The 16,658-nt window shown below is 45.1% G+C and overlaps 1 protein-coding gene across 9 annotated transcripts in view; it reads right to left on the reverse strand.

The window, feature by feature from the left end:
- Positions 1 to 728: 728 nt before the first annotated feature.
- The window catches only part of SCUBE2 (signal peptide, CUB domain and EGF like domain containing 2), an 83,841-nt gene continuing 67,911 nt past the window's right edge, over positions 729 to 16,658 (reverse strand). For all 9 annotated transcript variants that reach the window (XM_078340467.1, XM_035265740.3, XM_078340468.1 and 6 more), the window contains 6 exons: positions 14,280 to 14,447; positions 13,406 to 13,567; positions 10,852 to 11,049; positions 9,194 to 9,346; positions 5,380 to 5,459; positions 729 to 4,704 (listed from right to left, as the gene is read on the reverse strand). In XM_078340467.1, the coding sequence (XP_078196593.1) occupies positions 4,552 to 4,704; positions 5,380 to 5,459; positions 9,194 to 9,346; positions 10,852 to 11,049; positions 13,406 to 13,567; positions 14,280 to 14,447 (914 nt within the window). In that variant the 3' untranslated portion in view covers positions 729 to 4,551. The remainder of the gene's footprint in view (positions 4,705 to 5,379; positions 5,460 to 9,193; positions 9,347 to 10,851; positions 11,050 to 13,405; positions 13,568 to 14,279; positions 14,448 to 16,658) is intronic.

Genomic DNA, 16,658 nt, shown 5'->3' on the forward strand with positions numbered 1-16,658 from the left:
GGAGCAGCCTTGCTGGGTTAACAAGCCCCTGAGGATGGTCTCCTGGAGGCTGATCAAGACTGCCTGAAGGGAGAAGGAGGCAGGTTACTACAAATATTAGGACACCCCTGAGCTGGGCTCACAAGACCCTGGAGTGGAAGATGGTCACAGAAATGAAGCTTTATCAAAGTCTCTAAGTTTCTGTGAATGGGCCCCTACTGGGCCACTCCCAGGACCTTAAATTGTAGGCACCTGATGGCTTGTCTGCTAGAGAGCCATATGTAACAAGCGTCCCTCAACTTGATGAGGAACTGCTTTACTCCAGCCTAAGCTAGTCCATTTGCCTCCCAAATGCTGGCTAGAAGTAGTGTAGACTTAGGTAAGGCTTTCAAGACCTATCCTGCTGTGTGAAAAGAAACAGAGATGCTGACAGTAAGAGGCAGCTCTTCAGGGCTGTGAAGAGTACAGCTGGGCCCGGAATGACCCTGGGTTTTCCAGCACGTGGGCCCACCAGCTGTGGTGGTCTGCTGCAGGCAACAGCCCCAGTGCATTTTCTTGCAAAGATTTGTCAGAGGATAAGCAAGTCCTTACACTGTGCTGTGTGCAGCCACTGACTTTCCCAAGTTGCCACATGACATTTTAATATCACCTGCAAAACTAAATCCAGTGAGTGCCTACAGACGACACACTTAACAGCTCAGGGAATGATTCAGAGGAAGCAATTTCCAAAGTGAAGATAATTGTCTGTTGGTGTGAAAGACAAACACTTTTTTATTAGCATTGGAAATTCAAGAGAGATGTTGTTAAATCCATAGATGTATCACTTCCGTAAACGGCTAAAGAACAATATCTACAGCTGGAAAGAAGGACTGTACAGATCACACCCACTCCGAGTTCACCCATTGAACTAGCTCATTTGGAGGGAAGATGGAAGCTCAGCTCTGACCGCTTCCTGTTTACTTAATATGCAGCTCCTCTAAGTCCTGGTTCCTGTGCCCACACAGGAAATTCCAGAATTAAGATATCCCTGGTCTTCTTTTATTTACATGTTTCCCGGGTGACCTTAACCTGGGTAAGGTCTCAAGCCTTTACTCTGTGACATTAAAACTCAGATTCCAGCCCTGACCTCTCTGGAGGCTTTGTATAAACACTTGCCTATTTGAACCCTCCAGGTGGACATGTCATAGGCACCTAGAACCTGGAATGGCCAAAATGGAACTCAACCATCTCCCCTTTTCACTGTTATATTACTGCATAAGAAGTCATCTCAAAACCTATCATTTAAAACAGTAATCATTAATTTTGCTCACAAATCTGTAATTTTTCTGTGGTTCAACGAGGACTGCTCCATGAAGCATCAGCTGGGGCAGCTGGAGAATCCAAGATGGCTTACTCACATAGCCAGCAAAATGGCTGTCACCTGGGAGCTCAGCCTGGCCGGTGGGTGGAAGGACTGTGATTCCTCTCCACACGGCCTCCCACAGGCTGCTATGGCTTGCTTCCTCACGACATGGTGACTGAGTTCCAACTGTGAGTATCCTAAGGAGAGGAAGTGGAAGCTGCTAGTGTCTTAAACCCTGTGCCTGGCAACTTACAAAGCATTACTTCTGCCATGCTGATACTGATCAAGCAGTCACAAAGCCCAGATTCAAGGGGAGGGGACATAGACCCCAACTGTCCATGGAAGGAGCCTCAAAGAATTTGCAAACATGTTTTAAAACTGCTGCATATCCCAAACCTGTTCCTCCTCTTCTAGTCTTCTCCATCTACCAGTTTCTCAGGCAACTAGGAGTCATCTTTGACTGCCTTCTTTCCCTTAGCCCTTCCATACAATCCCCATCAGCAAATTCTGTTGACTCTCCCCCAGACATGTCCAGAATCCTTCTGCTTCTCTCATCTCCACTACTGCAGCCTAATCCAGACAATGCCTTCATCTGCCACCTGGATGGCTGCTTGGTCTGTTGCAGTAGTCTGTGAATGACTCTCTCTGCCTTCATGCTTGCTTCCTATTCACACAGCAGCCAGAGCTACCCTTTTAAAACATAAATCAGATTATCTCACTCCTCTGTTTAAATCCATTCAGAAGTTTTGCAACATATTTAGAACTAACTCAAACCCCTCATTATAGATTCCAAAGCCTGACATGATCTTGCTGTGTCTGGTTCTCTGGCCTCATCTGGTACAACCTGCCTTCTCACTAGACTACAATATACACAAATGCTTGCTCCTGCCTGATAGTCTTTGCACTTGGTTTTCCTCTATCTGCAAAGCTCTTCCCCCTAATTTTCCCAAGGCTAGTTTCTTCTTGCCATTTAGTTTTCAGTTGAAATGTAATTTCCACATAGAGGCCATCTATAATCCCCAATCCTAAAGTAGCCACATAGTCATCTGTTACAGTAACCTATTTTAATCTTCAGCATAGCTCTTACCACTAGAGGCTACTTTTCATGTTGATTTGTCTGTTCTTTGTCTGTCTCTTCCCTCTAATATGTAAGCTCCATGAGGGCTGGGACCTTGTCTGTCTTATCACTGTGCATCCCCAGGGCCTAGAAGAGTACCTGGCTGAAGTTTGATAAATATTGATGTGGCAGGTAGAAATAGTATCTCCAGAAAGCCAGTCCCCTGACAGGATCACAGCATGTCTTAGGGTAGTTGATGGTATAGAGAGGAAGTTCCTCTCTATACCTCCTGGGATCCAGTGGCTTGCGCATGTACTAGGAACACAGCTCTGGGGCATGAGGCTGCCCCATGGAGGATGCTCCACAGTGACCGGATTTACGCAGCCTCCTTCAACCCCCAGAGTATTCTCATCCCTAGCCTTGTGAAATCAGCAAGACAGGATCACACAGTCATGAGCACAAAGCTATTAACATGCTTGGACAGAATGGTGCAGCTCAGCTCACCTCACCTCCACATCAGTGCGGTCACTAACTCGGGTTATGTGACATTTGAATTTTCATCTCATGGTCAGACTCAGAAATATAGGCCAAGTTCCAGTATAACAAAGTCCAAATGCTTGTTTTAATGCTATTTTTTTTTAAATGACGATATTCAAACTTTTGAAGAGAAATCTGAAAATGAATATTTAGGGCCCATCCGAATAAAGAAAAAAAGTTTGATTAGGGCTTTTTAAGAATCAATGTTGTTAACAGGTTAAAAAAGCAACATTGAGATGAAAAGCAAGTTCAACCATAATGAAGTTGTCTTTGTTTTCTTCCAAAATGCTTGTTAGACATTTTTTAGTACTTTGGTATAGAGAATTCGACTGCATAGAGTTGTTGTTGAAATATATATAATTGCAGGCAGTCCATCCATTAGGGAAATGGTGGCTTGTTTGATTGGATTCTTTTTTATTCACTGTAATGAGATTTTTGCTTGGGGATTTAAATGTTTAAAGATTCAGTAACACTGAAAATTCAAGTTCAAGAAATGATCGTGAGGCCCCACTGGGCTGACCCAAAGTGAGATGATGATGTGGCATTTAGAGGGTATTTCGGCAGTGCTGTTACTGCTAGAGAATGAGACCACCCTTCAAGGGGCTGCTCAGCTCCAATGAGCAGAGTCCATCTTTCACATTTGAGAGTGAGGAAGAAAGGCAGGCTGTGCCTATGTGACAGGCTGGGTCTCACCATACCCACCTGGACCTCAGATCCCTTGTGATGGGAAGCCCACTTGGGGAGTAGAACCCTTGGCAATACTGACTTGGGGCTCATGAAATCTCCTTTTCATGACAATCAATGATTCTCATCTGCAGAGGAAATCACATTTCACCTGAACTTCCCAATCCCACAGGCAGTGGCCAGCAGAGTGTCCAAGGGCACAGCTGAAGGTACAGAAGTTGGCACTGTGCTTTTGCTGCAGGGTGGAAGCTGGCAATGAGAACTAGCAATAAATGTACATTATTATGTCTCCAGAAGTGCTTAGTTTTTATCTTTTTATTTCTAATTCTTTCTGCTTTAAGTATTTTTTTAATGATCACTGCTTAGAACTCAAGCTCCTGAGATCAAACTTGTATCACACAGGCTGGAGAAGGCTGTGGAGAAAGTGAGCCCTCCCAGGTCTCAAGGTAAGTGGAGGGAGCCTGCAGGGGTCTCCTTCCCTCCCCTCTTGCCTGTTCTGCCTGGTCAGAGCCTGCACACGAGTGCAGAGGGCTCTCTCAGAGAGGGCCGGGCTAGAGGAAGCTGAAGTTTCAGAATAAGCAGCCTCCTCTTCTGCGGCCTCCTTTCCACTACAGATTCCTTGAGGAGGAGTGAGACCCCAGAAGGACAGGTGAGTCTCACCTAGGCTGACTAAAGTCCAGCTCAGTCAGCCCTTGATGTATCCAGGACATCCATCCACAGCACTGAGAAGCTGATGCCACTCAAAGCCATTCTCAGTCTACATCCACAATGCTGAGGAAAAAAACCAAGTTCAGTTTACCAAAACATCTGTATTATCTATAAAAATTGAACTCTAATGAGTCACTGATACTGGAGGCAGCAATATCCAACTGTGCTGACATGAAGAAAGCAGACAGCTCTGTCCCACCAACCCTACAGAAGAACATTTGTACTGAGTGGCACCTGGGCAGAGTCATTTGTAAGGCCTCAAAAACCTGGACACTTTGGAACGTAGCAATCGGATGAAAGATCTTGGAAACATCTCTCGGGACTCCTGGGCTGTGTACTTGAAATAGTTCTGGGGATGGGCCAGGACATCAAACAGAGCCTTGATAAGTTTCTTATCCTAAAAAGAACAGAATTTTTGTTACTGGGTCAAAATATTTAAATATGCTGATGTTTTGCCCATGGAACCATGATGACCCAGTGTTAGGCAGTAGCTTGCTTAGCTGAAAAAAACTTGCAAAAATTGTTTCCTCTGATTTTTACCTTCTTTCCAGTTATTTTTCCTAATTAGTTACAAGAAGTATGAATTACTTTTATAAATAAAAATTTAATATATAAAAAACCTGTTTTCTTTTTCCCAGCCAGATGAGTGCAACACCAGGATTTGGGAATATTTATAAGATTAGTGAAATCACAAGTATTTATTGCTAATTACTTATAAGTATTTACACTTTGGTGAATTTTAGGCTTGAAGTATACATAAGGAGTCAAGGATCCTCAACTATTTGGAATTAATATAAAAACATTATTTGCTGCTGGTTTGGATTTATAAGCAAATTTCTCCCTGTTCCTCCACAAATTTCCAAATTAAAAAATACAACTTCATTTGACAATACTAAAAACAGCAATCTGATTTTTTTAAAAATTAAGTGTGGTGAAGATACAAAACTGACCTTGGCCCAGCACAGGCTCTGTGTCTGAAAGGTGGCAACACAGAGCAGGAGGAGAAGCTTCTCCAATAGTACTTGGGAAGCTCTGTGGGTAACTGCCATGTCTACCTGAGTCACACACTCACCTTAAGTATTTCCTGATGGTTCTCAGATGCATAGAGCCTGCCATCTCGAACTATGTCTTCGATGAGTTCCTGGTAGTCCTCTGTTGGAATAAAGAATATGTTTTGCATTCTTATGATTTAGTTACTTCCAAACTTGCTCTTTCACTTTTTAATAAGGCTTTGAGAAATGTCCCTTCTGTGGCTGCTGTCACTTACCATTCTGCTACTGAGAAGGCAGTCAGAAGAGAATTTCCAGACTCCCACCACCACCTCTCTTCATCTACCAGCATCTGCACCCATCTTCCCTGTTCCCTCTTCCCTCAGATGAGCCTCTGTGCATCCACTCTAGGCGCATCCCTCCACTTAGTATGCCAGGCCCGTCTTCTCTCCCCAAATCAACAGCATTGTTCTAGTAATTCTGCTGTTTCTTTCCTTCATGATACATTTTTCTCTCTATTGGTCTCTCCCACCAGCATGCAAAAATGCTCTATGTCTCTGACTTTAAAATCCCTCCCTTGACTTCATTTCTCCCTCTAGCTTCCATCTCATGTATCTGCTCAAAAATCCTTTAAAAAAAATTGTCGGCACCCACTATCTCTGATTCTTTTCCTTTCTTTCTCTCTTAAACACTGTTGAATCAGCTTTGGCCCCCATCACTCCTCCAAAACTGCTTGGTGAGACCAGCCATGGCCTTCATGTTGCTAAATCCCAATGGTCAGTTCTTGGTCTTCATCCTCCTTGATGCATCAGTAGCTTTTGACCTGGCTGGTTACTCCTCCTCCTTGATCCAGTGCTTCACTGAGCTTCCAGGACACCATGCGCTTTGGTTTTCCTCCTACCTTACCAGTTACTTCTCTGAGGCTTCTTGGCTTTTTTTCTTCTTCTCTCTGAGCTTTTACTGAAGGAGGGTCCCAGGGCTTAGTCCTTGGTCTTCTCTTTTCTGTGGACACTCACTTCCTGGTGAGCTCATGAGGCTTTCCTTTCCCTCTCCACCTCCTGCCTCCCCCTTTTTTCTCTGTCCTTGTATTATGTAAAACAATCAAGTTTCTTATCCAGCGAGAAAGACTATTCTCTCCTTTATTTGAATGGAGCTGGAGGGTGGAGAATTTGGCTGGTTGGGGAGGAAGAAAGCTGTGTATGCTCTCTCATTCATATTTTTTGTCCTGATATACACATTAAATGCAGTACATGCTGTACTTCTCCAAACGCCACTCTTCCCCCTTTGACATCTAGCTTATTTCCTATAGTCATCATTCAAATCAAGCATATGCAAAGCACAATCTTTTCCAAATTCCAGACACAGAAAAAATGCCTCTTTGTATGCATATCATGTTCAACAAAGCCAAACACATTATAAGAACATCATTGAAATTGTGTGAGAGGAGCTCTTGAAAAGTTTCTCTCAGTTAAGGGATAGTAAATGGAAAGTAATGGTATAATAGTCACAATGACTAATTTGATATGTTTGTCATAGCACTGGTCCTCTGTTATTGTGGTGTCTTATTTGAGCTAATATAAAATATGAGAATACATTTTCTTTTAATCTTGAATTCCTCTGCAGCAGTGTTTCTCCTCTTTTTGATGATGGGAATTTACCATTAAGAATGTCAGTTGCTGTGCTGCATTCTGCTGTACTAGAAAACTAGACAGCTGTTTGCCACTCTACCAAATGCTTCCAGACTGCTAACATTTCAAAAAAATAATTATTCTGCTTTTAAGAATTACTGTGTTTCCTTACTTGCTCCAACTCATTAGAAATACAGCAAATTACAGGTAAGAATCCAGGTTCTGGAGTCCCAAAGACCTGGTTTAAACCCTCCCTTGCAACCTTGCCATGCTGGGACCTCAGCCAGTTCCTTAAATCTCCAAGCCTGAGTGGCCTCATCTATAAAATCAGGAAATAATCATGTCTACTTTATGGAACAATTGTGAGGAAAGCAGCATGTAAAAGGTACTTCAGCGTGTACCTGGCAGTCAGTAATGCGTGTTAGCCTCAACTACGGTTCTCACCATTCTCTAGCACTCAGAGGGCCAGTCTGCAGCAGCCTCAAGTGCACCTTCTAAATGTGATTTCTATGCTTCTGGGTTTGCAAAACAGATATCGAACTTTTTGGAAATAAATGTTTAAAAACAACAACAACAATGGACTCTGAGTGAAGGCCTCGGGAGCTTCTCTGTGGGGAAAACAGTGGTTTCCAACTATTCTCTACTGTGACACGTGAGACACACTCTTGTTGGCCTAACCTGCATTATGCGTAATTTTCCCCAGTTGGAGCTATAACTCTTTTTTAATTAAAAAAAAAACAACAATAACAAGATGTTTTCATGTGTCACAAAGGCAGCGTTGAGAACAGACATATTGATTTCAGAGTCTCAGTGTCTTTGTGCCTTCTTCCTGATTCCAGATAGGAGTGGTTGCCAGCTGGTTGGTTTCGGGTAGGTGAGGTTCTCTGTCTCTCTCAGCAGAGCCATGTGGGAGGCATTTGCGTCGACCCCAGGAGTCAGATACTAAAACTCCTTGTGTTCGGTGTTTGACATAATTTCAGGCAACTATAGGACAAAGATCATGATCCTTGCTTTCATTACTTTTTGGGAAAGCCATAGAATATTGTCTTCCCAAACACTTTTGGCACTTGTCTGCCTAAAAATCTTTGGTGGCTTCCTCTAAGATTAAGTCTGTCCTCCAGAGCTTGGCCCTGAAGACTCTTCACAGTCTAACCCCATTCCCTTCTAGTCTTCTGTCTCAATGCCAAGCCACACATGCCCTACCCACTGGCCAAATAAGACCATTCATGTCCACGATACACCAGATACTTCATCCTATGACTTATGTCCTTCCCTCTTTCTGAATGTTCTTATTCCCCATTTATGCTCAAAATGTGTATGTTCTTTCAAGACCCACATCTCTCAAGACTTTGCCCTATTCCTTCTAAAAGCTCATGTCAAATTAACTGCTGCTGCTTCTTCTGGGCTCACACAGGGCTTAGTGCTGTTATAGCATCTTTGACAATATATGTGTTTTGTGTTTCTCTCACTAACTGTGTTAACTCCAGCACTTAGCCCAATGCCTGACATAGTAGATGCTCATTAAATATTTATTGAATAGGTGAACAAATACGTTCATGAAGGAACAGATGACTCCTCTCCTACAGGACTGTGTGGTCCTTCAGGACAAAGGTCCAGTTCATTTTCTGCTCCTAGTAAATGTTTGCCAACCAAGTCTCAGAGCTAGGTAGGGCCCCAGGACTCGGATGGGCCACCCCTTCATCTAACATGAAGAAAATGAAACCAGACGTCATCTGATTTGCCAAGATCACATAGCGAGACAGTGGCAAAGCCAGGACCAGAACTCAGGTCCTTCCCGCCTCAGGATTCTACCTAATAAAAGCCACAATCATAATAAATTAATATTTACTGAACAATTACTATTTGCCAGGCACTGCCTCAAGTCCTTTAGGAACTCTCATTGAACTCTCAAATAAGTCTAATAATTATCCTCATTCACACATTAAGAACAAGAGGATTAGAGATGGTAGCATACACAGTCACAGAAGAAATCATAGCCAGGCTGATCACAGTCTGACTCCAGTGCCCATGTTCTTACTCACCAAGCTATGCTCACTTTTAATATATTTTCTAAAACATCTTTTCCTCCTATTGTCAGTGTCCCCAAATGCCTGTGAAAATTTGGCATATGTGAGTCAGCAATGTCTTTTCCCCTCATCCTGCCTGCCTTTCTGAGCATGTGTGCTTGTCAGCAGTCTGCCAGCTGGCTCCAAAGTTGGCTCTGTTCAAAGCAGAGAGGCTCTTTCCATGTGCTGCAGGCTGTGCTTACCATCATACGTCACGTATGGGACCTGGAACCCTCTGGCACTGTTCCCTTCATTGGACTTAAACTGAATCCACAACTTCTTTGACCTGGAGGTGAAGGCGATGGGGCGTTCATAGGTCTGGCAGGTTTCATATGTTGTCACAGAATTGGATGAAGCTGCCAAGGGAAGTTGGAGAGGGGTGGGGTTCAAGACTCATAGCACTGACCAGGCATACAATAGACACTCATCTTTCCAAACACTCAAACGTACAACAAGTTATGCTCAAGAGCTCTTCAGGCCCAGCTGAGCCATCCTAAGTCAAAAGTCCTGGAAACAGAATAGCTTCAGCTGGTGATTGTGGGCCCCTAGGGAGGCTATGCCTGAAAGGCCTGGGGCTTGCCAAGCAGCAGCAGCCCAGGCTGTGCCATCCACTGTAAGAGCTGGGTGAGGGTCTCCTGTTCAGAACTGACCTGCTGTCATCTAATCATCATCACCACTATTTGCTGCCTAAGACCAGGCAGTATGCTAGGCAATTTATGGGCTCATTTAATCTTCTGAAAACCACAGAAAGTTGGTGTAACTGTTATCTTTTCGATAGAGAGATTAAATACTTGCCCGGGGTCATATAGCCAGTAGGTGGTAAAGCAAGGATTTAAACCTCTACTTGACTTCAGACATTGTAACCACTAATAAAAAGAGTAAACATTTATATAGTGGCTCCATGTGTCATCATCATCTTTTTTTTTTTTTTTTTAAAACAAGGTCTGGCTCTGTTACCTAGTCTAGAGTGCAGTGGCATGATCACGACTCACTGCACCCTCTACTTCCCTGGCTTAAGCAATTCACCCACCTCAGTCTCCCAAGTAGCTGGGTCCACAGGTGTGCACTACCAGGCCCAGCTAATTTAAAAAAATTTTTTGTAGAGACAGGGCCTCACCCAGGCTGGTCACAAACTCCTGGGCTCAAGTGATTCTCCTGCCTCAGCCTCCTCCCTCAGCCTGGGATTATAGGCGTGAGCCAGTGCCTGGCCTATTATTCTAAGTGTTTCACAACTGTGAACTCCTTTAGTCCTTATAATAACCCTATAAGCTAGCAACTGTTATTAGCCCCATTTTAACAGATAAGAGGACTGAAGTGCAGAAAGATTCAGAATGTGTGCCTGAGATCATAGAACAACCAAAAGGTGGAACTGGGACAGAGATCCAGGCAGCCTGGCTGCAGAGCCCCTCATTACACTCCCTCTAAGCTGTATTGACAGCAGTCTTCCTTTATGGACACTGGGCCCTGAATCAGGATAGGAGGACAGGTCCCCACCTGGCCAGGCTCCGTCAGTCCCCAAGTCATCAGTTGCTACTCAGCATGAGGGAATGTCTGTGGCCAGCACTGCATGATCCTCACTGACTCTCTGTGTCCTTGTGGAAGAGGGTTCAACATACCCCAGTGAGCACAGCGGGGAAGACTGACCTGCAGGATCACTACCTCTGGGTTCCAGCAAGATGTTTCAGTGTGTGGCTTTTGTTTACATTTGTCTCTCACCAACTCTATATCATGTTCCACCTCTGTTCTAACATGGAGGTGACATTCTAGGCCTGCTCCCCACATGGAAAGCCTAGGAAGCAGGTCATCAGGCTCCCCAGCAGGCCTGAGGGAGGGAGGGAGGGAAGCAGGGAGTGAGACGCACAGGTTTTCCGCATCACCAGATAGTCTCCACAGTCGTCCTCTATGGGCAGGAAGATCTCAGGGACCACGATCAGGATACGGCGCTTCGGGGGCGGATTAATGGTCCACGTACACTCGGTGTTGGCTGGGTAATTGCCTGGGTAGTTTGGGGATTCAATGTATCCAGTGAAATCTCCCAGCTCCCCTCCACATCTTCTGTCTGGAAAAGAAAATGCCCTGAGTTATGGCACGACACTGTCATCTATGTCCTGACCACTGCTAGTTTGCTGAGCCCTGCAGCATCCCTGTCACCTCCCAGGAATGGGGCATGAAAATGATACCATCTGGGAATGAGTGTGTCCTATAACACCCAGGTTCCCCTGTGGGAACCAAACCATTACCTCCCCACAGGGAGTCTACCCCTCTGAGTTCTGGAGGCACTGTTTTCTCATTAGCCTGAAAGTGTTCAAGGTCAGGGCAGGTGTTTGTGAACAGAAGAATAAATTTAGCTTTCAATATTTTGTTTACCAAGTCCAAGTGTCAGAGGAACCCATGAGCCAGAACTTCTAGGTCTCTCAAAATAGGGGGAACAGAGCTGATTGCTCTGTAGAGACTATCTGACCCTTTTTCAGACCTTTGTGAAGATAACTCAGACATATTTTTCACTTTTCTCTCTGGTCAAGACCACATTTTATTTTTTATTCATTTTGAATTTTAAATATTTTTAAATTTTTTTTGAGATGAGGTCTCTCTGTTGCCAGGGCTGGAATGCAGTGGTGCAATCATGGCTCACTGCAGCCTTGACCTCCTGGGCTCAAACCTCCCAAGAAGCTGAGACCATATGCAAGTGCCACCAGGCCGGGCCAGTTTTTTGTTTGTTTGTTTTCTTTTTTTTTTGTAGATACAAGGTCTATGTTGCCCAGGCTGGTCTTGAACTCATAGGCTCAAGCTATCCCGGCCTTGTCCTCCCAAAATGCTGGGACTATAGGCATGAGCCACTGTACCTAACCTATATTTTATTTTTAAAGAAGGAAGAAAACTCAAATGAGTTATCAGTAGATACAAGGCATGCTGGATACTTATATATGGCACCAAAGGCAGAGGCTGCACACACACATGCATGTGAGCACAGACCCCTCCCTCACCCACAGTACCCAGCCGCATCTTCATTCATCCAATCCCACTCATTGCAGAAATGTCACCCAAAGCTCTGAGGGCTCAGAAATGGGGAGAGACACAGTCTTTGCTCTCAAGGAGCTCATTACTTAATACTGTCAGGTAAATCTATGCAAGAAAAGATGTTGAAGGGATTACTTTTCCCTCTCTAGTTACAACTGGGATTTATTGTTACTAGTAGAAAAAAAAAATCTACAGGCTTTTCTTCTTGGAAGAAAAGAGGAGGAAGGGGGAGCCATGGAGCTGAGAACTGCCTTCAGTCCTGAAGGGCTGCCCTAGGAACTGTGCCATAAGGCTCTCACGGGGCCCCACGGGGCCAAGCAAGGGCCAGGTGGTAGAAGACAAGGGAACATTCATCTTGGTATGGGGAAGAATTTTCTAACACTGTGAACTTTCCAAAGTCTAATTTACCAATGAGCTAAGATATGAGGTAGTGTGCCTCCTGTCTTAGCAGGTATTCAAGAAGAGACTTGATGGAAGGCTACTTACAAAGATACTATTCAAAGGACTTCCTTGGCATAGAAAGAAAACCAGATGACCTTTCAATCATAAAGTTCCAATGATTCACTGCCTCCCTCAGTTCCAAGCTCCTCCAGTTTAGGGGGGCCTCTTTGCTCTTCTGATTGCTGTCTTAAAGATTAGCTGGGATTTACTTTTAGCCTTTACTACAGAGTTTTTGTTGTAATTTTGGTTATAAATAATGGCTTAAAAAAAAACCCCTCCAGACAGCAAATCCTTAAATGATTTGCTTCCCCCTTCCTATAAAACACAAATCAGTCTCCTCAATGTCCATCCAAGGCTTCACCTCCTGGTCTGCCTGAGACTCCCTTCAGCACATTCTAGCCTGAGGTCCAAGGGTCTCCTCCGTCTGTGCTTCCCTCAGCTCCTCGCTCAAACATAAGGCTCTTTCTCCTGCTCTTTCCCCATCCTCTCCATGAAAACCTTCTCACACCCTCCAGAAGTCTTTCCTCATCTCTCAAGACAGTCAGTCGCTCCTTCCCCTACAGTCTCACCGGCTGAGCTCCTTGCAGAGTCAGTGATGCTGACTTATTCTGCTTGGTATCAACCAAGTTCCCAGCAGAATGCCAGACACCTAACAGGTCCTCAAACAACGTGTGCTGAATAAGGCTGGGGTGAAATTATGCCCCAGGGAGGACATTAAGGTGAGTACAGCTGGTAAGTGTGCCCAAGGAAGTAGCCAGGACCAACAAAGATGAGTCACTCTGCACGGTCAGGCCCTGCTCTCTCTCCACATTGGTCTGCACGGCTGTGAGCTAGGCTCATAATATCTATGTGGTTCCGAATGAACTGGGACCTCTGCCCCGTGCCCCTGCTCTGAGTTGGACCCAGACACATATCTTCTTAGCCAGGACTGTGAAAAGCCTTAGAGAGAGACCTACTTTTACACTGGGTTATGTTTGTGGAGCCATCAAAGTCAGTCATAGTATTTCCTGGGCAAGAAACACAGCTATTTTTTCCAAATTCAGGCTGGTATGTTCCCGCTGGGCAACGAATACATCGGTGAGTGGTGGTGTTGTAGAAATGTCCAGGTGAACACTGAACTGTGGGCGAGGGAGGGTGAAAAGAATGGGGAAAAAAGACTACTTTTAATCAAATGCAGCACAAAAGATTTTAAAGTCTGTGAAATAAATTTTTATGTGCAAATAAAGTAGGACTTTCCTACCAATCTGGAGCTAATCAACAGTTAATTCCCCAAACAGGCAGTTTGGATGGGGCTCATGAAACCGAGAAATACAGAAGAACAAGATATGTGTGTATCTCCAATGAGTTTATGGTTCATGCAGATTTTCAGGCATCAATTATCACAACTCAAGTCTTCATACAGAACATGTCTGTGAGTATGGGAGGCAGGCAGTTGCAGAACCGAGGTTGGGTTTAGAGTTGGGCTTCCTGGGAGAAGGCAGCTGGTGTGGGGTTCTGGAGAAGGAGTATTGTGGGGAAGCTCTATGTCAGGGCACTGAGATGGAGGAGGGCTGGAGGAAGGAACCAGGGGAACCTGTGTACCAAACTGGCTCATCAGTGCTTGATTGTCCCTTGTCAGCCTGTCCAAAGGGGGTAAGGTGTCTGAGGACACCTTGTCCAGTGAATTCCAGTGCCCCCTGCACATCCTGCCAGGGGTGAATGGAGCTGGGATCTGAACCACCAGCCACTGAGGCACTGCGTCAGCCTGGGCTTGACTGGAGCCTCACCAGATTCCCATGGTACTTAGAAGGGAAATCCAGCCCTAGAAAAAGGCAAACTGCCAATGCTTACCTCTGGTTTCACAGTCCTGAAAGGAAGTAGCTCCCTGATGTTTGGTGGCAAGGCCTCCTCCACAGGGGAAGCAGGAAGTTCGGCCAGCTTCAGGCTGGAATGTGCCCAGGGCACAGAGCTGGCAAGGTGCAAAGCCATCTGCAGAATATTCACCAGGTTGGCACAGACCTGGAAGGACCAATAGATTTAGGTCTGCCCCCAGGCAGACCCTTGCCCCCACCTCTCCAGATGAGATCAACTTCAGTCCTGTTGCCCCATGCTGACCTCAGTTCCCACCTCAGTCAGAGAGCATACAGTCAATGCTGCCCTGCTGCTGACCCTGAGGCAATGGCATATGAGTGCCTGATGTTTACACACAGAGCTGCACAGCAAAGCTGTGCAAAGCTGGAAACCAGGAGTCAAGTGTCAACTGCTTCCAAAGTATGGGAAGGCCTGGTAGTTCTCAGGCTTAGGCCTACACACTGCCCAAGCATCCCCTGCAATGCAGGAGAGAGAGTTCTCTGCCCTGGAATCAACTTACTAATCAGACCCAGAAGTACTCCCTTACCTAGTTGATTACATCCTAGTGATATAAAGAGTGACCCAGCCTGGGCTTGATGGCTCATCTCTGTAATCCCAGCACTTTGGGAAGCTGAGGAAGGAAAATCACTTGAGCCTGGCAGCTCAAGACCAGCCTAGGCAACATGGCAAAACCCAGTCTCTACAAAAAATTTTACAATTAGCCGGACATAGCAGCACATGTCTGTAGTTCCAGCTACTCTGGGACTGAGGCAGAAGGATCACTTGAGCCCAGGAGTTCCAGGCTGCAGTGAGCCATAATTGTGCCACTGCACTCCAGCCTGGGTGATCCAGCAAGACTTTGTCTCTATCAAAAAAAAAGAAAAAATAGTAGGCCGGGAGCGGTGGCTCATGCCTGTAATCCCAGCACTTTGGGAGGCTGAGGCGGGTGGATCACGAGGTCAGGAGATGGAGACCATACTGGCCAACATGATGAAACCCTGTCTCTACTAAACACACACACACACACACACACACACACACACACACACACACACACACAATAGCTGGGTGTGGTGGTGCATGCCTGTAGTCCCAGCTACTCGGGAGGCTGAGGCAGGAGAATTGCTTGAACCCAGGAAGCGGAGATTGCACCACTGCACTACAGCCTGGGGGACAGTGCAAAACTCCATCTCAAAAACAAACAAACAAACAAAAAAAAACAGGAAAAAAAAAAAGAGTAACTCAGAGTCTCCCCTGTTTTAACAATACTATTTACTAAGTTAGATCTTATACATGTTACACCTGGGATAAGAAACACAGCCAAAAACAAAAGGATTTCTAAAAGCACATGTTCCCCAGGTATTAGTCACTGGCAAGATACTATCAAAATCTGCTGTCTCTTATATTCTTAATCATCTCTCCTCCATTCATCATAGTGGTCTTATTTTCCCCCATAAGTTATAGGTATGATAGCATTTCAAGAACACACACCCTTGGGAGGAGCCTGGAGCCTGTCAGACCTGGGTTCTGATTCCACATCCTGCCATTGGCTGTGTGACCTTAAAAGACTCACTTTAGCCTCACAGAGTTGTAATGATTCTATGAATTATTCATAGTTCATAATTCATATAATATACTTAGCATAATGCCTGGCATAGGTAAATATTCAACACGTTAGCTATAATAAGCATTATTACTAATATTCTTATTGCTATCATTTTTTTTTTTTAGATAGGGTCTCACTCTGTTGCCTAGGCCAGAGTGCAGTAGCACAATCACAGCTTAGTGCAGCTTGACTTCCTGGGCTTAAGCAATCCTTGCACCTCAGCCACCTAAGTAGCTGGGATTACCATGTGCCACCATGCCCAGCAAATTTTTTAAAACCATTTTTTTCTACAAACAAGGTCTCACTATGTTGCCCAGGCCAGTCTTAGGGTTAGGGTTAGCCACCTGAGCTCAAGTGATCCTAAACCTGAAGTGCTAGGGTCACAGGTATGAGCCACCATGCCTGGCCTAAATTTTTCTTAATAAGGTGCTGAGGGTGGCAGTTCATGCCTGTAATCCCAGCACTTTGGGAGGCAAAGGTGGGTGGATCACCTGAGGTTGGGCGTTTGAGACCAGCCTGGCCAACATAGCAAAACACCATCTCTACTAAAAATACAAAAATTAGTGGGGTGTGGTGGCACGCACTTGTAATCCCAGTTTCTTGGGAGGCTAGGGCATGACACTCATTTGAACCCAGGAGGTGGAGGCTGCAGTGAGCCAAAATTGCACCACTGCACTCCAGCCTGAGTGACAGCGTGAGACTCTGTCTCAAGAAAAAATTAAAATAATAAGGTCACGTACAAGGGTGAGCGGACGCCAAAATGTCCCTCCTTA

Source organism: Callithrix jacchus, chromosome 10 (genome assembly GCF_049354715.1).
Source record: "Callithrix jacchus isolate 240 chromosome 10, calJac240_pri, whole genome shotgun sequence".
NCBI lineage: Eukaryota > Metazoa > Chordata > Mammalia > Primates > Cebidae > Callithrix > Callithrix jacchus.